This window comes from Ceratotherium simum, chromosome 16, assembly GCF_057802395.1.
Source record: "Ceratotherium simum simum isolate JZ-2026a chromosome 16, ASM5780239v1, whole genome shotgun sequence".
In the NCBI taxonomy this organism is placed as follows: Eukaryota; Metazoa; Chordata; class Mammalia; order Perissodactyla; family Rhinocerotidae; genus Ceratotherium; species Ceratotherium simum.
The window spans coordinates 11,900,296-11,923,177 of record NC_141915.1 but is presented as its reverse complement, the minus strand read 5'-3'; the positions used below and the strand labels follow the sequence as shown (position 1 = coordinate 11,923,177).

General features: G+C 44.5%; 1 protein-coding gene across 1 annotated transcript; it reads right to left on the bottom strand.

Annotated features, from left to right (window-relative positions):
* Positions 1 to 7,955: 7,955 nt before the first annotated feature.
* On the bottom strand, positions 7,956 to 22,664 carry ZFP3 (ZFP3 zinc finger protein). The gene is made up of 3 exons (XM_087440581.1): positions 22,548 to 22,664; positions 17,871 to 17,961; positions 7,956 to 13,045 (listed from the first exon to the last, which is right to left on the bottom strand). The coding sequence occupies exons 2-3, from the start codon at positions 17,920 to 17,922 to the stop codon at positions 11,526 to 11,528; spliced, it is 1,572 nt and encodes a 523-aa protein (XP_087296707.1). The 5' UTR covers positions 17,923 to 17,961; positions 22,548 to 22,664; the 3' UTR covers positions 7,956 to 11,525.
* Positions 22,665 to 22,882: the final 218 nt, after the last annotated feature.

Genomic DNA, 22,882 nt, shown 5'->3' with positions numbered 1-22,882 from the left:
GTAGATGGCCGTCATCTCCCTGTGTCTTCACATGGTCTTCCCTCTCTGCATGTCTGTGGCTTAATTATTAGGGCCCACCCTAATAACCTCATTTTAACTTAATTACCTCTTTATAATTATATTTATTTATTTACTTTCCCCCCAAAGTCCCAGTAGATAGTTGTATGTCATAGCTGCACATCCCTCTAGTTGCTGTATGTGGGACGCGGCCTCAGCATGGCCAGAGAAGCAGTGTGTCGGTGCGCGCCCGGGATCCGAACCCGGGCTGCCAGCAGCGGAGCGTGCGCACTTAACCACTAAGCCACAAGGCCGGCCCTAATTACCTCTTTAAAGACTCTATCTCCAAATGCAACTGAGGCCATGGGGGTTAGGACTTCAACATGAATTTTGTGGAGGACACAATTCAGCCTTGAACGAGTCATTTAATCTGAGTCTCAGCTTTCTCCATAAACAGGGGGAAATAATAGCACCTATCTAAGGTGGTTATGGGGATTAAATGCAATAACACACCTATCCCAGTGACAGGAGCAGGTAATTACTTACTCAATGTTAGCTTATATTAGTGATATGAAATTGTTGGAAGGCAGCAGTGTCCTGAGTGTGTCTGAATATTCCAGAATCTAAAAAACCACCCAGGGAATAAGTTAAGCAGAGAAGGAAAGAATATTTGATAAATACCTCTTATCTGCCAGCTCCTTGATATTCCTATTCATATGAAAGCAGAAGAGAAAGAGAAGTCTTCTTATTATGGTAGTGGACGCTGTGGTGCGCCACCCAGATTCCCATTCACAGCAGACACTCGTTCCCCCAGCTGCCAAGAGTGTCCCCTGCTGATGGCTGTCCTCCCTAGGAACTACCCTAAGCCCCCTTTAGCACCCAAGTTTCTGTCCCCTCCCTGGAGCATCCCATCTCTAATCCAGGGGCCTGGGGGCGTGGAGCGGGGAGAGAAAAGGAGATGGGTTCACAGGCCCGGCCACCTTGCTTCAGTGGGAGACATGTCTGAGAGGTCTTCCCAGACTTCTCTTGGGTTGATGAAGGCTTCTGTCGCAGCTGCATCACCCTCTAACTTCCTCTGCCCGTCCCATGGCCCCTTTCCTCCCATGGGTGTTCCCAAGAGCATTCCCCAGTAGACTTCCTGCACACACTCCCTTTCAAAGTCTGTTTTCCAGGGATCTCAACCTGTGAAAATTAGGCAGCATCAAATAAGCAGAGTAAAGACATGTGAATTGGGAGGAAAGTGAAAATTACTTGGACTTTTAAGTCATGAATTTGTAGAGAAGCCACAGATCCCTACCTGCCTTGCTCTTTTGATATATATTTATGTATCCATTCTTCAAATTCCAGATGCTCTACCATGAAGTAGTTTACAACCAAGTGGGCAGTGGAGGGACAAGTAAACAGGGAAGTGCCATATGTTGGGGTACGTGTCCTGACAGGAAGCAGCTGTGGGAGCACACAGGCGAGAAGGTGCATCCCAAGCTCGGTGCTGAAGGATATGGAGGGGTTAGCAAAGAAGAGGAGGGTAGAGAGACAGAAGAGGAGAGGGTCTCCAGGCAGAAGGTGCAGCGCACGGAAAGGCCAGCAAGGGCGAGGGAACATTTTTTGGTGTACCTGTGGAATGGAGTGCAAGGAAGAGAGACATTCGATGAGGCTGGAAAGGTGAAATGAGGTTTAGCAGACGGCGCAGGCCGTGCACGCCACCAAAAGGGTTTTAAGAGCACTGGGGAGCTGTTCATGGGGAGTGACACCATCAGTTGCACTCCAGAAAGATCACTTAAGCTACAAGGGTGGAAAATTGAAAATAGACATTTATCAGGAGGCCGTCTCAGTAACTCCAGAGTAACAGCGTGGTTCAGCCAAGATCTGAACCTGAGTATGATTTCAAACCCTGTGCTCATACAGTGCTTTGTTTACTCAGCAAAACTGCAAGGAAGAGAAGGATAAGTGGGGCTTTTTGCATTTCTAACCTGAAGTGTGAGGCAGGGAGAGCCAAACTCACCGTTCTGGTCAGGACGGCTTCCCAGACAGGTGGGTGCTTGGTCCCAGACTAACTGCCTCCGCTGCCCAGGGACCAGTGCAGAATTAAATTAATTCTGGTTTGCAAATTAATTCTGTCCCCCTAATTGCATAATGGAACAATGAAAAATGATGGTCCTTATTTCAAAAATGAAAACAGCCTTGAAAGAGGCCTGTCACTCACAAAATCAGCATAAACAAAACCTTACAGATCAAATGAACAAAGTCTAAATACATAGACAGGACTGCTTCTGGCCATGATGGAGTAACTGAATTTACCATCCCCCCTTAAATAACTAAAAAGCCAGACAAAATACATGAAACAATGATTTTCAGACACTGGACGACAGGCAGTGCAGGACAGGGAGCCCTAAGAGAAGGGAAACAAATGAGATGAGTCCTAGGATTGGCCCAGCTTACTGTCCAGGGAGACTTTCCAGGCTGCATGCAGTGCAGAGAGGGTGGACCCAGAGTCAGCAGACTCCCTGAAGGGACAGAATTGAGAGTTCAGAGAGGCCAAGCAGAACTAAGTACCAGAGAGAAGACAGCTCCAGAGACCTGCAGGAAGTTCCCCTCGGTTCTTCAGCTGAGTCCTCATTAGCATGTTTGTGTGAGGCGTTACCTGAGGCCAGGGGGAGAGCCTCAGAGAGAGGCAGGTGGAATTCCTGGAGCTCACACAGGTCTGGGAATAGTTCACGTTCTAAAGAGCCAGAGTGGAGAACCTTGTACACAGGGCATTGGTAGAGCGCTCAGAGGGGGACTGCTTCAGTGATGGGCCAAACTAGCACTGGCCTGCTCAGTCCCACCCAACAAAGCGTACAGTCAAGTCTCAAGAGAATCAAACTGTTCCAAGTAACTTACCTACATCCCAGCACAAAGCTCAAAAATATTTAAAAGAATTTAAAAAGAACAAACAAAAACAGCACCTAAAGACATAAAATTTACAGTGTCTGACACCCAATCAAAAACTAAAGGCATGCAAAGAAAAAGGAAAATATGACCCATAATGAGGAGAAAAGTCGTCACTAGAAACAGATCCAGAAATGGCACAGTTGATAATTATTAGACTAAACAGCTGTTATACTCCATATGTTCAAGAAGGTAAAGGAAAACGTGAACATGTGGAGAGAGACAGAGAAGATATTAAAAGGACCCAAATTGAACTTCTAGAAATGAAAAATATATTGGATAGAAACTGTACAAAATGAAACACAGAGATAAAAAAAATACTTAAAAAAAAAAAAAGATGAACAGAGCATCCACGAGCTGTGGGACAACTGTAATCAACCTAATATATATGTAATTGGAGTCTGAGGGAAAAACAGAGGAAAACAGAAAAAACATTTGAAGAAATAAGGGCTGACCATTTTCCAAATTTGATGTAAACTATAAATCTACAGATCCAAGAAACTCAACAAACACCAAGCAGAAGAAATATGAAGAAAAAGCCACCAAATTGCTCAAAACCAATAATAAACGCATAGGCAGCATAATTGGCCGAGATGTAGAATTTCATTTTAGAAACAAGGACTAAAATTTATAAGTAAAATGAAGTATTATTGACTTTTCAAGAAACCTAAAGACTGTAAGCACTTCACAATGGAATTCCCATTTGTAAAGGAAGAAACTTTCTATGATAAACCTTCAAACACATTACATTTGGAAATCTCATCGTAAATCCACTGGTTAGACTTTTACAAAGAAACACTGTTATGATGGTAATTAAATTCCCTTGTCAACTCACAAGGGCTACTTAGTATCCTTAAGGCAGATGAACTCATTTAAAATAAAACACAGAAGAATATAAAAATTAGTACAATGCAGTGGTTAAGATGCAATATTTATCCTCTTTGAATCTAACGCTTGTGAGAGAGCACCCTTAACTTGGGGTATGTCAGAGGAGAAGGAAAATGGATAAAGGAGAAAGAGAAACTGCATTTATTGGGCTCCTAGTATATACCATGCAGTGGGCTTTCAGATATATCGTTAGGTCTTACACGCCCACAACCCTGAAGAGTAGGTATTTTCCCCACTTTATGGCTGAGGAAATTGAAATTCAGGGAATAACCCAGATAATACAATCCATGCTGAATTCTGAAGGGACCTCTGGGCGTGCTCAGGGTTTTTAGAGACTGGTGGCACTGGTTATTTGGTCCAGTTTGTCTTAAAAACAAATGGTTACTCTTTCCTTTATTTGTTGGCATTTCCTGCATTACTGCTCTGTTTCTTTGCCTGATTGGAGCTTATTTGTAGCTGACAAATGGGTCCACATGATATAAAGAGGGAGAAAGGACAGAAGTTTTCCTGAGGTACCTAAGCAAACATTGTAAGAAAAGGAGGAAAACAGAAAAGGAGTTAAGGAGGCAGTGCCTGTATTCGAGGGACAGAATGTCTGGCTCAGCTAGGATTCTGTTCTGCCAGTGAGGCTTCCAGCACATGGTTGTCTTCAGTAGATTCTAATCCTTTTAATAACAAAAATAAGACTACTGAATCCCAGCAAATACATTTAAGATAGCTCACACGAAGAAATACTATATCCAAGAAGATGGAAATGTGTAAAAAACAGAAATGAGATCAAGAAGTAAACAACGGCTATTATGAAAGAAAGATTTTGAGGATGATACAGGTGAAATATTACCTAATTTTTTCTTTTTATCTTTCTTTTCAGTTTGAAAGTTGCAGGCAAAAGGGGTGTGTTTAAAGCAACCTGTGGGGGCCGGCCCCACAGCATAGCGGTTAAGTGCGCGCGCTCTGCTGCTAGCAGCCCGGGTTCGGATCCCGGGCGTGCACCGACGCACCGCTTCTCCGGCCATGCTGAGGCGGCGTCCCACATACAGCAACTAGAAGGATGTGCAGCTATGACATGCAACTATCTACTGGGGCTTTGAGGAAAAAAAGGAGGAGGATTGGCAATAGATGTTAGCTCAGAACCGATCTTCAGCAAAAAAGAGGAGGATTGGCATGGATGTTAACTCAGGGCTGATCTTCCTCACACACACAAAAAATAAAATTAAATAAATAAAGCAACCTGTGGCTATCTTGTATTTGAGTAAATGGTATAGTGTATCAATTCTCTCAGCTGAAGGAAGGTTTGGTTCACCTGTAACATTTTACGTGTCCCCATGTCATATAGAGAGACAATTTAGGTTAGATGGGTGATATAGGCCTTTAATGCCATCACCAATATTTTGGAGGATAAAGGATTTGCATAGAAAAATAAAGGACAGCAAAGGCATCATGATGCTACCTTCATTTAATTAAATTTGAAATGTCCAATTCATCATTTACGGCTTCTTATTTGTTGAATTCATTCACTTATTAATTTTGGGGTGGCAACCCTGGGCTGAATGTGGTACACTCTTCTACAGCAAGAGTTAGCCCTGTCCTCAAAGAGCAGGACAAAATTAGCTGACACAAAGGGCATTTCCAGTCTGCTGAGCCCAGTGAAGAAGAGGAGATCAGAGCCAAGTTTCAGGTCACAATGAAAGTGTCCTACAGTCAGTAAATGGTTGCGCACTGTGGATGCTCTGATGCTGAAGTTGGTGAGAGCTCTGACCAGAGGTTTTTCCATATTGGTATTCGAAGGGCCTCTCCAGAGTGAATTTTCTGATGAACTCCAAGGGGGAAATTCCATCTTAAGGTGGAATTCATTACATTAGTAGGTTTGCTCACCAGTGTGAACTCTCTGATGCAAAGAATTTCCAAGCTCCACCTGAAGACTTCACCTGAGGGCATGAAGACCTGCCAGGTCTTTCCCACATTCACTGCACTCCTGGCGTTCCCCCCACTTCCGAGTCAGTGGAGTGGAATGTGGATTATAGTCCTACTCCGACTAAAGTGCCTCCCCATCCCCACCCAAGTACAGTTTAGGGAATGCCAGACATAACCAGCAGATCAAGAGCACGGAAGCATTTTGCTCCTTTCTTGATGATATTTTTGGGTAATCTGCCCAGGAGCTGTCGCATACCTCTGCCCACTCCCAACGCATAACCACCCACCTTCTTAGCAAAAGACCTCAAATGATCTGCTGGCCCAGCACTCATCACCTCCACATTTATCTTCTTAGTCCTTCCAGCAGTCTCTGAGGACAGCGCCTTCTTCCTTTTTTCTTAAGCCAACCCTGCCTTCCGTACTTTGAGTCCATCCTTTCCTACTGCAACTAAATTAAATTTTAATGATTAGTTATTAGATAATTATCTTAACAGGACTAGTTGGAAGTCCTAAAGGACCTGGACCGCGACAAGGACTCCATAAATGTCTGTAGAAGGGATGAAGGAATCCCACCCTGGGATGTGAAACGTCCTCACCAGCTATAAATCACATCGGGCTGAGAGACAGAGCCAAGTACCGGGCGTTGACCCCAGGACACGGACGTGGGAGTCAGCCAGCGCGCCACAGCCTCCGCCTGCTGCGGACAGCCCACCCCCCGGCCTTAGCATCCTGACCCCATTGGTCACCGGCAAAAAAGCACCGCCGGATCTCAACTAACCGGCGCGCGGCGCGACGCCCTCAGGCCCTCAAGCCCCGCCCCCTGGGCCCGCCGCGGTCCTGCACAGAAGAGGGGTCCTCCCGGCTTCCTAGAGCGGCCCCAGCGACTAAGGTTGGTGCCTCTCTCGCGGGAGCTCCAAGCTCTTTGTCCTGGAGGCAGGGTGGCTACCGTGCTTATTTGGTGAGTTTTTGGAGACTGGGAGGGTGCCGGCAGAGTTGGGTCCACTAGATGAAAACACTGCCTGCAAAGCGTGTTACAAACAAGTGAAAAATGAGTGTTCCCGCTACCTGTGCTGCAGGAGATTGGAGTAGCGGCCCCGCGCAGAGCCCCAGGCTGGGAGACAAGGACGTGGGAGGGACGGCCGGAGAGATGAAAAGGGGGGTGAGCTGGGGTCCTGGGGTTCGTGGAGGGGGCTTCACCTGTCCGGTCGGCCGCCCCCAAGCCGCCTCCCTCGTTCCCAGCTCTGAGCTTCGGGGAGAGGTGGGCGCCGGATGATCACCGGCTGAGTGGAGCACCGCCGCCTTCTCTTCTGCTCCGCAGCGCTGACCGCCGTGTCGCTTAGAGCTTGGCCCCCGCGCGTAGCACACGTCCTAACGCTTCGAGGGCGCTCAGCAAGTGGTTGATGAATGTGCAGCGACCTGCGTTACTGAGGCGCCCTTCCTCAGGTTGTCACCAGAACGGTCACCCCCCCTTCCCACTGGGTTTTACTGAGGCTCCAGCTCTTGTCTATTTTCAGGGCTTCACCCAGCCAGGTCGTTTCGACTTAGCTTCATCCCAAAACTGAGAGATGTGGTGAGGGGGAGGTTATTGCGGGTTACTTGGTAATCTTTTTTAAAGGTAAAAGGTTTGCTTTTAGGAACGTGTAAAGGAGCACAGGGGTCCAAGGATGGGTTTCAGGTGGTCCATGAATTCCCTGAAATTGCATGCACATTTTTGTAGGCAGAGCTTTCCTGAGTCTCAAAGATCCCTGACGTAACCTTAGGAACCTGCCTCACACCAGGAATCGCTTAGAAAACACGTAAAAATTTAATCTTAGACAACAATAATAATAAACACCAGCCCCTAAATTTCAATAATGAGGTGATTTTTTTAAAAACCTGGACTATCCAGATGATCCAGAATATCTTACATTAAGTTAATCATGAAAAACATGTAAATATATCTCTAATATATTAATATTTCTATATACAGATATAAATATACGTATATATTAACAAAATAGGTAACACTTGTTCTGTTATGAAAGCTAAAGGATCTCAGCAAGCAAAGCAGAAGATGAAGGACAGAGTGAAGAGCATATGCAAAACCAGAAGCTAACAGAGCACAGCATGTTGGGGTACTTAGGTAAGGGTGAAACTTACAGGATGGGGAGGAAACTGGCATACAAGGTCATATTAAGACCATAATGAAACAATGTACTTTGGAATAATAAACATTAGAAAGGCATCAAGTCAGTAAAATTGTAAAGAAATACTTTATTTACCTAAAGTGTTAGTATACCAGTAAAAATGTTTAATTGGGAAGAATGAAAATGTTCATGGACATAGCTGCGAAAATTCTGAAGGGTATTTCTGGGTATTTAGGTAGGTCTTTGAGATTGAGGCCTCATTTTTCTAGTGGTCTAAAATTAAGAAAATTCATCTTTTCTCTTCCTTGATAGAATTCTACTTGCACAAAACTGTCACTACCAGTCATAATTAGGGTCAGATTTTGACTCCCAAGTAAATTAAGAGGGAAGGAGGCAAACAGAAGAGAGAAATCTTCATGAGATAACTGGGTGAGAGGTGTATGAGGGAATGAAGTTACAGAATGTGTGTATAGCGTATGTAACAAGGTGGAGATAATTTCATTCACCAGACTTCCTCTTGGGAAAGCACTACTGTGTGTGGGGGTGTGGGTGGGTGGGTGTGTGTGTGTGTGTGTGTGTGTGTGTAGAATATATATGAAGATTCTTCTTGGAATGAGATGTGAGACCTCTACCCTTTAAGAATATGCTCAGGTACAATAAAAGTTGGTCATTAAATTGCCTTCTAATGTTCTAATGTGTTGTCTTGTTAACTGAAGGGCTTTTTCTTTTGCTGAGTACTGGGTTTAAAAAAGTAATTGAGGGGCTGGCCTGGTGGCATAGTGGATAATTTCACGCCCTCCACTTCCGCAGCCTGGGGTTTGCAAGTTCGGACCCTGGTGCAGACTGATGCATTGCTCATCAAGCCACGCTGTGGCGGCATCCCACATACAAAATAGAGGAAGATGGGCACAGATGTTAGCTCAGGGCCAATCTTCCTCAGCAAAAAAGAGGAAGATTGGCAACAGATGTTAGCTCCGGGCCTTGTTAGCTCCGAGCCAATCCTCCTCACCAAAAAAAAAGATAATTGAGCTGGGAAGAAGATTGGATATCTGGCAAGAAAAAAGTTGCTGAGGTGACTGAACCCTGAGAGGGGGAAGACAAAAAGAAAAACCTACAGTGGCAGGTTGGCCAAGGGATTTCTGAGAACAAAATGCCTAATAGGATGTACAATGTGAACCCCCTTCTCCACCTCTCACACAGCATCTTCAGTCAAGTCCGTATTACTCATGCATGTGTTTGTGTGAGTGGATTCTTTTCGGGGGAGCTTTAAGAGGTCCTGAGTTCTATATCAGTGGCTGGCAAGGGGTGAATGTGGAAATAAAATATGCCAACACAGGAATCAGAAGTTAAAGGGATAGGTGACATCCAGGTTTCATGTGAGAAAGGTAGTCTGGATATAATTCAATTTGAACTTCAGCAACAAATAAAGGAATGAGAGCACGCTGCACTTTAATCACCCTAAGGAAAGAAGTCAACAGAACTTCTGCTAAGAGTCTGACTGTAGAGGCAGAGGTACCGGATGTGGAAGGATGTGGTAACTGTGTGACCTGTTTGTACAGCCCTTTTCTCAAGCCAAGGGTCCGAACCCGGGGAAACATACTGAGGTATATAATAAAGCCACTTTGTGGGTTTTGGCTGTGACCAGTTATGTTTCCAAGGACATGATTTAAATCTGTTATATTCAAATCCATGTAGTAATTAATCATAAAAAATGTGCAAAAGGTTTCAAATAAGGCAGTAATGAATCCACCTATCTGTAGCACAGCACAGGGGTTAAGAGCACAGACCAGGGTTGGAGTCTTGGCTCTAGCACTTACCAGCTATGTGATCATCATAAGGTAGTTATCCCCCTGCCCCTCCGCATCTTTTAAATTGGGGTAAGAGTACCCACATCATTGATGGTTGTGCAACTCTGTAAATGAACTAAAAAGATGAACACTTAAAACAGGTGAATTTTATGGTGTGTAAATTACATTTCAACAAAACTTTTTGTTTCTTTTTTTGCTGAGGAAGATTCACCCTGAGCTAACATCTGTTGCCAATTTTCCTTTTTTTTTTTTTTTTGTACGTGAGCCACCACCACAGCATTGCCACTGACAGACAAGTGGTATAGGTCCGCACCCAGGAACCAAACCCGGGCCACCGAAGCAGAGTACACTGAATTAACCACTAGGACACCAGAGCTGGCCCAAAACTTTTTTTTTTTTTAAAGAGTACTCAAGTGATTGAGATGCTGTGAAAATAAAAAGGTAAACTGCCTGGCACTGTGCCTGGCACACAAAAAACAATCAATAAATACTAGTGATTAGTATTAGTGTAATAAAGAAGAGATTAAAGGATAGAATGCTGAAATTACAGTTAGATTTAAAAAAAGAATCAAGGAATTATTGGGCTGGTTGAAACTTCAGAGATCATTTAGTTCAACTCCCTTCATTTTCCAGATGAGAAAGTTAGGGCCCAGCAGGTGAAGTGCCTCATTCAAGGTCTAGCTCTAAGACCAGACCCCAGGCCTGCTCGATCCCGATTAGTGCAATTCCCACTCCCATCCACTGCCTCAGAAACATGGACATGTGAAAAACCAAGGATGTGTTCCTCAAAGAAAAAACACATAGGAGAACACAGAAAACACATGTAGAGATGTTGAAGAGAGAGAATTACAAAGCCAAGGGCAAACAGAAGAGGCATCACATCCTGGCCTATCAGCCAGGGCCCCCAGCAGACGGCTCCAGGTCACGAGAGCTTAAGTGCTTTGGCAAGACAAGGCCCCTCATGGCAGGTGAACCGGCTCATCACTGTGGCCAGGTGTCTGTGACGATGACACTGCAGTCCTCTCTGCTACAGGATCTGTCAGCAGCAGCAGGAGCTGGTGCCAAAAGTGAATGCAGCAGAGTTCTTGGGAGCAGTCAGTCTGAGCAGCCCTAAAGTAGAGAATAGCTGCTAAAGAGCTGCTCCTGCCCCTGCTGAGTCGTCTGGCCTCACTTCTTTATCCCCTGGCCTTGCTCATCAGCCCCTCTGGATTCTAAGGGCCTTCACTTACAATCCTGTAATTGGCTGTCAGTTTCCTCCATCATGGCACCCTCTTCAGATGAATGAGGAAGCGTAGGAGATGTGAAATGACCCAAGCTTCCTGCTTCTTCATTCATGCTGCCATCTTCTAAGGGAACTTGATAGCACATTTGGAAGATTTTGAAGCTAATAAAAGCTTACTAAATTATTCCAATGCCAAGCAGTGGGCAGGAAAACAAGGTGTGTCTTCTAGGCCATGACTTTCTAACATTTCAGGGGGAAACATTCAATGAGTCAACTTTGTCATTTTCAGGAGGTGATGGAATCACGTTCCTCCATTTTTCCTGAAGAGTTAACAATTTAGACTAGTTGGCTAGTACTGACCCCTAATGTTATGTGATCTACTAGGGGAGGAGGGAAGAAGGGAAGGAAAAAGGGACAGAGGAGAATTAAGGCCTGAAACAGCTTTTATGCTTTAACTCAGTACATTGAAACTTCTCAATGAATAGTTCATAAAAGTGCCTCATCCTTTTCAACTATTTAAATAAAAACCAGTGGAAGGACAGAGGTCTGTCCACTCATGTGATCTAAAAACTTGGGGTGCAGATCATGAACAAATTAAGTCTGACTTCAGCTTTTCCACAGAAATCTTTCCTATTTTGCCGATCATTCCATACAGTGAACACTTTGATGTCGGAGGAGGTGAGAGCTCCGACTAAAGGTCTTCTGACATTCTTGGCACTCGTAAGGCTTCTCTCCAGTGTGAATTCTCTGATGTATGATAAGTTGGGAATGCTGGCTGAATGTTTTCTCACACTCATTACATTCATAAGGTTTCTCTCCAATATGAATTTTCTGGTGGAGAAGCAGCTCAGAGTTATCCCAAAAGGTTCTTGCACATTCATTGCATTGATGGGGTTTCTCTCCAGTATGAATTCTCTGGTGAACAATAAGGTGAGAAGTCCGCCTAAAAGCCTTTCCACACTCAAAGCATTCGTAGGGTTTCTCTCCAGTGTGAATTCTCTCGTGTCTAAGAAGTTCTGAGTTCCCCCTGAAGGCCTTCCCACATTCCTTACATACATAGGGCTTCTCACCAGTATGAATTCTAATATGTCTAATAATCTCTGAGTTCTGGCCAAAAGTTTTCCCACATTCATTACATTCATATGGTTTGTCCCCTGTATGAATTCTTTGATGCCGGATAAGCTCAGAACTCTGACCGAAGCCTTTCCCACATTCGTTACACAGGTAAGGTTTTTCTCCAGTATGAATTTTCTGGTGTCTAATAAGGCCTGAGCTATGCTTGAAGGCTTTGCCACACTCATTGCATTCATGATATCTTTCTTCAGTATGAATTCTCTGATGCTGAATAAGCTGTGAGCTAACCCTAAAGGTCTTCCCACATTCATTACATTCATATGGTTTCTCTCCAGTGTGGATTCTCTGATGTAGAATAAGGGCTGAATTCTGACTGAAGGCTTTACCACATTCTTCACATTTATAAGGTCTCTCTCCAGTATGAATCCTATGATGGTGGATAAGATGTGAACTCTGAATGAAAGCCTTTCCACATTCATTACAAGCAAAGGGTTTCTCTCCAGCATGAATTCTCAGGTGCCTTCGAAGGCTTGAGTTAGTTCCAAATGTCTTTCCACATTCTTTGCATTCAAAGGGTTTCTCTCCACTATGAACTCTCATATGCTGGATAAGATGTGAGTTCTGATTAAAGGCTTTCCCACATTCTTTACATGTATGAGGCTTTTCTCCCACAGAACTTCTCTGTGTTCTGTTCAGTTCTAAATTCTCTGTGAAGTTTTGGCTGGAGTCAGCAAATGTACTCACGGCCTCTGCTGCAGGACCTCCATGATAAGCAATCAGCTTTGGGCTGGGACTGCAGGCTCCCTCACTCTCATTATTCTCCTGCTCTTTCTCACTTGAGGGCGACTTCTTAAAGATAATCAACCCTGATGCAAAGTCTCTCTCCTGAGGAGACATCTGCTCCATAATCTCTTCTGTGCACTCCCTCGAATGCCCCTCCAGCATGTCTTCTTCACATGCTGCTCTGAACTCGTGACCCTGGTAAACCACCTTTGGAAGTTTTTCTAAAATTGCCCCCTGTGTCTCAGATTCTTCAGAAATTTCTTCTTTGGGAATTACCTCCTTGTTCTCAGTCCCCATCTCACAATCTGAAATGAGAGAGGGTAAGTATGTAAAGCGGCTATATCATATCTACATGACGCTAATACTAGAGGAGTATGGAGCTCTGACATGGTGCTGACAGCACTCAAAAACAGTCCTAGTATCTGGTGAAATGACAGGTGCTGTTAAAGAGAAAAAAGAGATTTAGGATTATGGTGGACATGCTAAACAAACAGCAGACACTGACTGAAAAGAGTGAGAGAAATTATCAGAGGAAGAGATTTAAGGAGAGAAATAGGAAATAGAGGTTAAGGAGATGCTGATAAAGGTTCCATAATATTAACAGTGAGTTGGAGTGGAACCTGAGTTTGGTAAGGAAAATACTGAGGGAAAATGGTGGCCATATTAATAGATGGGTATATGGAACAGGTTGGGAGAAGGGGCAAAAATGACCAATTAACAGAAATAACTTTGGGGTTTATAGAGGCAGTAACCACAAAATGAGTAGCAAGAGGAACTATCCTTAGTTCAATCCTGTGGTACTCACCAGCTCTACAGAACAGGGGACTGTATATGTAGGGATCACCAAGCAAAGGGTTAACATGACTTAGCTATAACTAGAACAGAAGTAACTACTCCTGGCTTCCTTACATTCCGATGAAGTAAAGTTCTAGCTTAATTTTCTCCAGATGGTTAGTAAATTGTATCAATACCACCTATACCATGGTCTAAATGTCCATATATATTTGGGTCAATTTCTGGACTCCATTCAGTTCTTTTTTTTTATGTGAGGAAGATCAGCCCTGAGCTAACATCCATGCCCATCTTCCTCTACTTTATATGGGACGCCGCCACAGCACGGCTTGACAAGTGGTGCAGCGGTGTGCACCTGGGATCTGAACCTGCAAACCCTGGGCCACCAAAGCAGAGTGCAAGCACTTAACCGCTTGCGCCACAGGTCCAGCCCCCATTCAGTTCTATTGATCTATCTATTCCTTCTCCAATACCAAACTGTTCAATCTACTGTAGCTTTATTAAAATCTTTAATGTCAGAGAAAGTTCTCTCTCAATCTTCTTTTTCAAATATTTCTTGTCTATTCTCATATTTTTCCAAATAAATTTTAGTATAATTTTGTAAAATTCCCAAACTTATCCTGATATTTTTAGATCCATCATGTCTCTGTCTTGTCTTTTCTTTTTCTTTTTTTTGTGAGGAGGTCAGCCTTGAGCTAAGATCCATGCCAATCCTCCTCTTTTTTTTTTTTGCTGAGGAAGACCAGCCCTGAGCTAACATCTATTGCCAATCCTCCTCCTTTTTTTTCCCCAAAGCCCCAGCAGACAGTTGTATGTCATAGTTGCACATCCTGCTAGTTGCTGTATGTGGGACACAGCCTCAGCATGGCCGGTCAAGCGGTGCATCGGTGCGCGCCTGGGATCCGAACCTGGGCCGCCAGTAGCGGAGCGTGCGCACTTAACCACTAAGCCACGGGGCCAGCCCCTGTATGTCTTTTCTTTTAGGGGGTTTTTCTTACATTTTCTAACTGGTTATTATATATATATATATATATATATATATATATATAGCAATGCTGATGATTTTTACATACTAATTTTATAATCAGCCTCTTTATAGAATTTTCTCAATACTTTTATAGATCTTAAAGCATCTTATATTTTTTAAACTTCTAAAAGGCTGTGGCAAAGATTTTAACTGTCACCCCAATATCCATTCTTCCCTGCTTCATTGGCAACAGAATAATGAATTTATTTAGTGTGGCAATGAGCCTAGCTAAAGAAATACATTCCTCAGCTTTCTTTGCAGCTAGGTTTGGCCATGTAACCAAATTCTGGCCAATGAGACAGTAAGATGGAAGGAAAGCACATGAGACTTCTGGGAAGTCTCCTTAAGGATGAGGGAATGCATTTCTTCGCCCTCTTCTTCCATGCTGTGTCTGGGGCATTACATCATAGTTTGAGCACCATCCTGGACCATGAATACACCAGCATATCCTACGACGGGACCAGAGCTGGAAGGAACCTGGGTCCCTGATGACTCCATGGAGCTGCCACACCAGCCCTGGAATGCCTGCCTCTGGACTTCCTTTATTTAAGACAGAAATAAGCTTTTGCCTTGCTTAAGCCATTATTTTTTATTTATTTATGAAGCCAAACCTATTCCTAACTGGTACAACGGCCCTGGGGATTTAGCCATCCCCGTCACAGAAATGAGGTCCAAATGCCAGGAGAATGAGCCTGGCCTCTGTTCAGGCAGTAAGCAATCCAGAGCTAATACTGAAGTGCCTAGGGCAGTGCATTTGTGCATCACCGCAAATCTGAGGAATACAATCCTACGATCAGTAAAAGTGTTAATTGTGGAAGGTGATTCTCAAGGGGGAATGGGCAGCTAGGGGGCTTCATCTTTCAGACAATGCAGAGTCATGGAATGGTTTTTAAGCCAAGGAGTGACACAGTCCAAGGTCAGATTAGCATTTCAGGTAGATGCACATTAATGGCCATTTAATGACTTAACTAGAAAGCCATAGGCCTGGACATAGGGACATCAGTTAGATGGCTGATGCAGTCATCAAGGCAAGGGGTGATGAGATCTAACTAAGACAACAGTAGCAGTGGGAATGAAGAGGAGACAGACTGGAGAAATATTTAAGAGGTCAAATTCTGTAAGACTTGGTTTGTGACTGGATATAGGTGTAAGAGAGAGGGAGGAGTCCAAGATGCTGCCCAGCTCTCCCTTTATTTGAGAAATGGTAACTGGATGCATAGCAGTGCCACCGACGTTGGGAATACAGTAGTCCCCCCTTATCCATGGGGGATACGTCCCAAGACCCTCCCAGTGGATGCCTGAAACCGTGGACAGTACCAAACCCTATATGTTTTTTCCTTTACCTACATATCTATGATAAAGTTTAATTTATAAATTAAGCACAGTAAGAGGTTAACAATAACTAATAATAAAATAGAACATTTATAACAATATACTGTAATAAAAGTTACTGTAGATCTTAGCAACCTCAGCATACAATTTTTTTTTCTTTCCTTATTAAATTTAGAACTTTCACCTTTTCACTTAAAGGAAGTACTTTATGGCTTCTCTTTGGCATATCTGAATTGCCAGCATCACTACTCTTGCGCTTTGGGGCCATTATTAAATAAAATAAGGGTGACTTGAACACAAGCACTGTGATGCAGCAACAGTCCATCTAATAACTGAGAAAGCTACTAAGTGACTAATGGGTGGGTAACATATGCAGTGTGGATACGCTGGACAAAGGGATGATTCACGTTCTGGGTGGGACGGAGTGGGACAGCATGAGATTTCATCACGCTGAGATTTCAGCACGGCGCACAATTTAAAACTTATGAATTGTTTACTTCTGGAATTTTCCACTTAATATTTTCAGACCATGTTTGACCACAGGTAACCGAAACCATGGAAAGCAAAACCGTGGATAAGGGGGGACTACTGTACTGGAGAAGCAGCTAGTTTAGGAGGTAAGATGATAGATGGAGCTCTGTTTTAGTCAATCAAAATATATTGGTCTAAAGCTTAAAGCAGTCAGGACTAGAGATAGACGTGAGAGTACTCAGCGTAGATGGTAACAAGTATAGTGTGAGAACTGTCAGAGACCAAAGACAGAAACCTAGAAAGCCAAAGCTAACACGCAAGAGCACTCCAGTTCTCTTCCATTTTCCCCTCCAGAGCTTTCCACCTTTCTCCACCCTGCCCTCTGCCCCAGAAGGCTAACCTACCCAGCATACATCAACAGGCCCTCTGGCTTCCAGTTGTGCTCCACCAATGGGGAGCCCCAGTGGGAGGCTGAAGTGGGAAGGAGAGTAAGGCCAAGGTATTTATTCTCCAGGTTCCTTCCTGTGAGGTCACCTTGGACTGGTGATGTCCCTCAGTTGAAGGTCATCACTCCTCTCAAGGAGTCTATCCTACCTAATTGTCTCACTGTCCAGATTCCAGTACCTCTCCTAGCTCTTGTCTCTTCAGGCCCAGGCTGGTGACCACTCTACTGCTGCCAGCCCCAGGTTCCTCAACACCTATATCATTTACAATTAACTTCTTTGCAAATAAACCCTCCTCAAATTATCCTAGTTTGAGTGGGCTGTTTCCTGTTTGGGCTCTAATAATAAAGAGGTGGGTGGAGGAAGAGAAGCCTGCCAATAAGAGAAAGAATGGTTAGTGCAATAGGAGAAGGACCAGAATATGTGTCATAGACGTTACCAGGGCAATGGCAGAGGGAATTAAAAAGTGTCACATGCGTTGAGAGATCCAGTATGATAAGAACTGGAAAACACCCTTTGAGACAACTGGGTGGTCACAGGTGGCCTGTGAGAACAGATTCAGCAGAATGGTAGAAGCAGAAGCCAAGCGGCAGTGGACTGATGAATGAATGTGCTGCTTCTTTCAAAAAATTTGGATTAAAGGAGAGGAGCACGATGGACAGTAATGTGAAAGTGCGACAGGATCAAAGAAGGATTTTCTCTGATGGGAGATTTGAACATGCTTATATTAGAAGAGATGGTGCCAGAAGACAGACAGGGGTTAAGAGTGAAGAAAAGATGAGATTACTAAAGAAATGAAGACCCTGAAAGGCAGAAGAGACTGGGGTCAAGTGTGAGGGAAGGGGAAAATGGTGATTTGGGGGTGACCTTTGTACCACTCTTGTTCTCTGCCCAGCCTCCAGTCATCCAAAGGATGCTGGTAGTAACCACCATCCTACCCTGGGGCCTCTCTGGTCTCTCATCAGGGCAGCCCTGGTAACGACCCCTCCCCTGACACCCAGAAGGAACCTGATCTACTGGACTCCTGAAGCCTTGGAAGCTCTTCATGCTATTCCTCAAAATGACCTGGAATCTTCTTCAACTTTTCCCCCATCGGCATCTTCTTTAATTTTCCCATGGAGTAAGGATGGGCAGCCAACAGCTGGATTTCTCTTTTCTGTTGAAATTTTTGAAAATTATAGATAATATGTACCTATATAATTGTAAAGATCCATTGTAAAGAATTTAGCTATCTTTACCTTCTTCATCCATGGTACCATTTGAGTTGGGAAGTACTGTCTTAAATATATTTCTCTCAAATCCTCAGCCAGGAACAAGTTTCACAGCTGGTATTTCAATCCCTAGCTACTTCCAACCCCTCTCTGGTCTTTCCTTTTCACCTTTATCTCTCCTGTAGGTACTTCTTTCCCATCATCTAGCTCTTTACAAAGTCAGCAGTCATAGAACTATCTCTGTACCACCCCACATGGAAAATGACTTGTCCACAGTAAAACAAGATACAAGATACAAAAGTTAGGTATGTATCCATCCCCAACTTCAAGACCTGATTCAAAATTTAAATCCAGAAGGTCTTCCCCAACTAAATCTGACCCTCTCTGACCATTCTTTTACTCTATAGTCTGCCAGAGACACAATATTAATGTCATTCGTTAAATACTGCTTTATAGGTACCTTCTCACATACAAATCAAACGCAATCTCCATTTGGTTGATTTTCCCAGGGGCAGAGCCACACATTAGACTTCACCCTCATATGGAAACTCATAGCCTGAATTCACATTTCCAAACATAATTTCCTATCTTTCTGTTTCTCACATCTTCATTTTCCTACATCTGAAATTAGCTGTATCTGAAGAGAGATGAGATGGAGGTGCCACCTGGGGAGGAGGCTGACCACTCTTGGTCCTCAGTCTGGGGGATGACAGGCAGACCTCTACTAAGTCTCCATAGTTCAAAATAAGGTCTTCAACTCTGCAGACCTGCATTTGTTTTCATTCCATGCATCCTAGGAGAGCAGGCTCAGAAAGCGTCATTCACAAAATACTCATGCACAAACCAGATGCCCACCTATTAAATAACAATAAGAAATAAAACTCTGAAAAGACCATACTATCTAGATGAAAATCTGCATGGGAAGCCACATAAAACCCTGAAAACTGTTTAATAGGCTTGCACTCATAGCAGAGAGGTTTTTTTTGTTTGTTTGTTTGTTTGTTTTGATGAATAATCTTAAATAATGGTTTTTGGCCTGACTAGGCTAGATGCATAAGAATTAACAGGGAAAATCTGTTAAAAATACTGATTTCTAGGTGTCACCTTAGACCTCCCAGAATCAGAATCTCCAGGGGTCGGCTAAGGGATCTGTATCTTTAACAAGTGCCCCAGGGGATTCTGATGCCCTGCCAGGTTTGGAAACCAGCGTGTGAGACAGTCTTAATGATGGGAGCTATCCCACTCTCAATCTGCTGCATCCATCTCTACCCAAGGTCTGGGCTACCAGGTAGACCAACACGTGTGTGAAGCAGCAGGATTACAGGTACATTGCCAGTTCTTGCTCTGACTTCTTTTTTCCCACCCTCCATCTTGACTGCCCCTCCCCTACCCTAAACTTCTGAGAGCAGACTGGGCAGATAAAATACAATTGACTAGATCCCCTTTTCTGAGTTAAAAATCCTATTTCCGTTATGTTTATCGGACTGACCTGAGTTACTGGACCTGAGTTTGCCTAAAATGCCTAAATCAGAGTTTACAGCAATCTCTTGTGATAGCAACATCACTTAATTCTTTGAACTTTATCTGCCAAAAATCATATTGTGATTTGTAGGAAAAAAAAAAAAATTATTAAATAATCTATCAGCTGACAGTCTGATTAGGTCTTTTAAATATTTTGTTAAAAGCAAAGACTGGGACTTGAGTTACAAAAGGTCCAAGAATCACTGACTTCCTCAACAAACTGTCGCTTTGTGCAGCACTCCAGAGGATTTTCGACCCCAGAGTGATGCGCCAGTAAAAGTAAGGAGGGTATGGGTGAGGGGTATGTCTTTTTTTATAAAAGAGGAAAAGAGCACTGGTGAAAGAGGAGGTGAGGAAAGAGAAAGCTAGAGGCCACAGGCCCATTCTCAAGCAGATCAGTGGTAGGCAAGGATACAAACCGAAGTCAAAGATCTAGAAACTGATTTCCATTCAACATCCATGTGCCCCAGCCATTATAGAATGTGTTTGTATACCCCCTCCATGTACTTCAGTTCAGACTACAGCACTACAGCACTCTGGGCAGAGAATGGGCAAGCAAAGCCTCAGAGGCCAAGAAGTACAGGAGTAAGAAAAGGAACAGAGAGAACATTCTGACCTCAGTGTAGCATGTGCAGAGTTGGGGTAAATACGGAGAGAGAAAAGAGAAGTAAGGATGCACTGACACTGTGATATGGAGAGTAATGAAGAGCACTTACTATGTGCTGTGTGCTAAGCAATTTAGAGACACTATCTTGTTAACCCTTCACAACTTCCTTATGAGACAAGTATGCTGGAGAGCATCAGTGTGAGGAGGAGCCAATCAGCATGCTTTCTTGCCTTTCTCCAGCAATGCTTCTGACAGGCCCGGAGCAGGCTGGGAATCTGGGGATATGTGTGGTGGAAGACCGAGGGAGGGACTTGAGGATGTCAGCCAGGACATAGTTGAGGTGGCTGAGTGAGATCGGGAGGCAAATGAAGTCGGGGGAGGAGGGAGGTGGGATGCTAACAGGTGGAGTTTACAGAAAGGGTGATGAATGTGGTGAGCACACAGAACCAAGGACAGGCATCTTGGAAACTGAGATGAGGTCTTATTTTGAAACATCAAGATTATAATACACCAACAATAATATCCTTTCCAACTATTATAATCTATGATGAAACATTTTGGAGGTCAACTTACAATTGTAAAAGGGGACACAAAGCTTTTCAAATTATTTTATGGGGTATTTGAGCAAAAAAGTTTGCTGCGGCCTTGCTCTCTTTGCAGGAGATCTGACCTCACCCAAGAGCAAGCCACAACTGAGTTAACCCAGTCAAACTAATACCACCCCACTTGCAAGTGACTGTTCAAAACAGCAGGGATTGGTTCAGGAATGGACATATGCCTTCATCTGGGTCAATGATATTTTGCGGAAGTTTGCTGGAAGCTTCTAGGAATAGATTCTCGCCATCTGAGAGAATCAAAGGAAAAGACTTCTATATATTGTTGCCTGGATCTGCTGCTGCCATCTCACTACCAGCTTGTGGAGGAAGGCAAGTCGAGCTAAGAAAATCAACAGGAAATGGAGCCAGGGCTACTAGGTTAAGTCAATCCTGAAACCGCTATACTTCCTGACTTCCAATTATGAGAGCTTATACACTTGCATATTTTAAAGCCAGCTTGGGTTGGATTCTGTTACTTTCAGACAAAAGCACCTTAACTGATACAAATACCTTCCCTTAACTTCTGAATGGCCAGCACCTACCAAATGCTTAATATCTAGTACAAGGACCACCTCCTCCCCCAAAGTCTTCACTAACCTCTGCAGGAAGAAACTTCTCCCTTCGTCCTCTGAGCCAGCATTTCCCTCACCTGTTTTCTTTGTACTATAGTTATCATGTCGCTTCCATTGCTCCCCAAGGAGTACAGACTAAAAACTTCTTAACGTGGCTCATAATGCCCTCCTGGTCAGGCCTCGTCCCCCTTCCCATCTCCTGTCCCACACCCTCCAATGATGCTGGAAGCTTCAGTCATGCTCAGGGTCCTGTAGTTCAAACACTTCCTGTTCTTTGAAGTTTCTTTGCTTTTGAGAACAGGTTATTCCCACTTCCTGGAACACTACTGCCCACCTTGTGCACTCAGCAAACATCTACAAGACTCAGCTCAAGCATAGACAGTCCCCTCCATTTTCTTCTCTGCCCCTGCCCCTAAGACAGATAGATCTCCTTGATCTTGTAGCAGTTAGGTATTGTTAAGTCTATTTTCATGTCTGCTTTCTTCTTTAGACAGTGAGCAAGGATGATGTTCTATTCATCTTGGTATTCCCAGTGCCTAGCAATTTTGGGTACCTGGTAAATACTTGCTAAATGGATTTGTGAAAATATCTTATCTACATAACGAATCTGTGACACTCTTGAGGATTAACTGGATATTTCATTCGTTTTTGCATCTAAAGAGCCTAAAAAAGTGTCTGACACATAGCTGGTGTCACTCTTTGTAAAAATAAGTTCCTTCTTCCGATCTGGATGATATTTAACTTAAAGCACTGTTTTCCTCCTCTCCTCTGTCCTCCCCCTGGTTCCCACGATCAAGAAGGCTCTATTAACTCTGCGGTGAAACCTGTCTCATTCCCACAACTAACTCTCAGGAGCCAATACCCTGTCTGCCAGCACGGGGCACAGTCCGCCACGGGGGCCTTAAGTTTTTGACACTGCCCGCCATTTCGTCCCCGCGGTTTACTTGGGGATGGAACGTCTGAGAAAAACACAGCTCCCATTGGCCCCCACGGAGGAAGGGGGTGTCCCCGCTTCTCCCGCCCCCGCGGCTGACAGGCACGGAACTGCCTATCCAGGCCCCACACCCGCAGTGTGCAGGTGGGGAAATGGAGGCCCGGGGGACCGTAAAGTCCAAGGTCACACAGAACCCGGGTAGGAACCGGCCTAGACGTTGGGTTTCCGCTGGGCGCGCGCGCCCGGGGAGTCGGGAGCCCAGCGCCCTCCTCCCTCCCGCTGTGACGGAACGAGGTCTCACCGCAGGCCGCTCCCGCCCCTCGCTCGCTCCGCTCGGGCTCCTGGCGCCGCTCCGCCAGCTCGCACAGAACCCGCAGCTGTTGTCTTGGTTTCACGGGCGACGGGCATCGGTCACTTCCGGTACCCGGGCGGCACTCCAGCCAATCAGCGTGCGCCGCACTCCGCCGGAGGAACAGGTGGTCGGCACGCTGACGCCTCCTCACCTTTCCCAGACTTGCTTTTTGCCGGGTCTCGCCCTAACCCGAGTGCCATCTCGCCCCTGCCTGCCCAATCAGCTCCCTGGAGTGGCCCTGTGTACGGGGCGATGCCCACTGCAGCCCCAGGATCACTGACGAG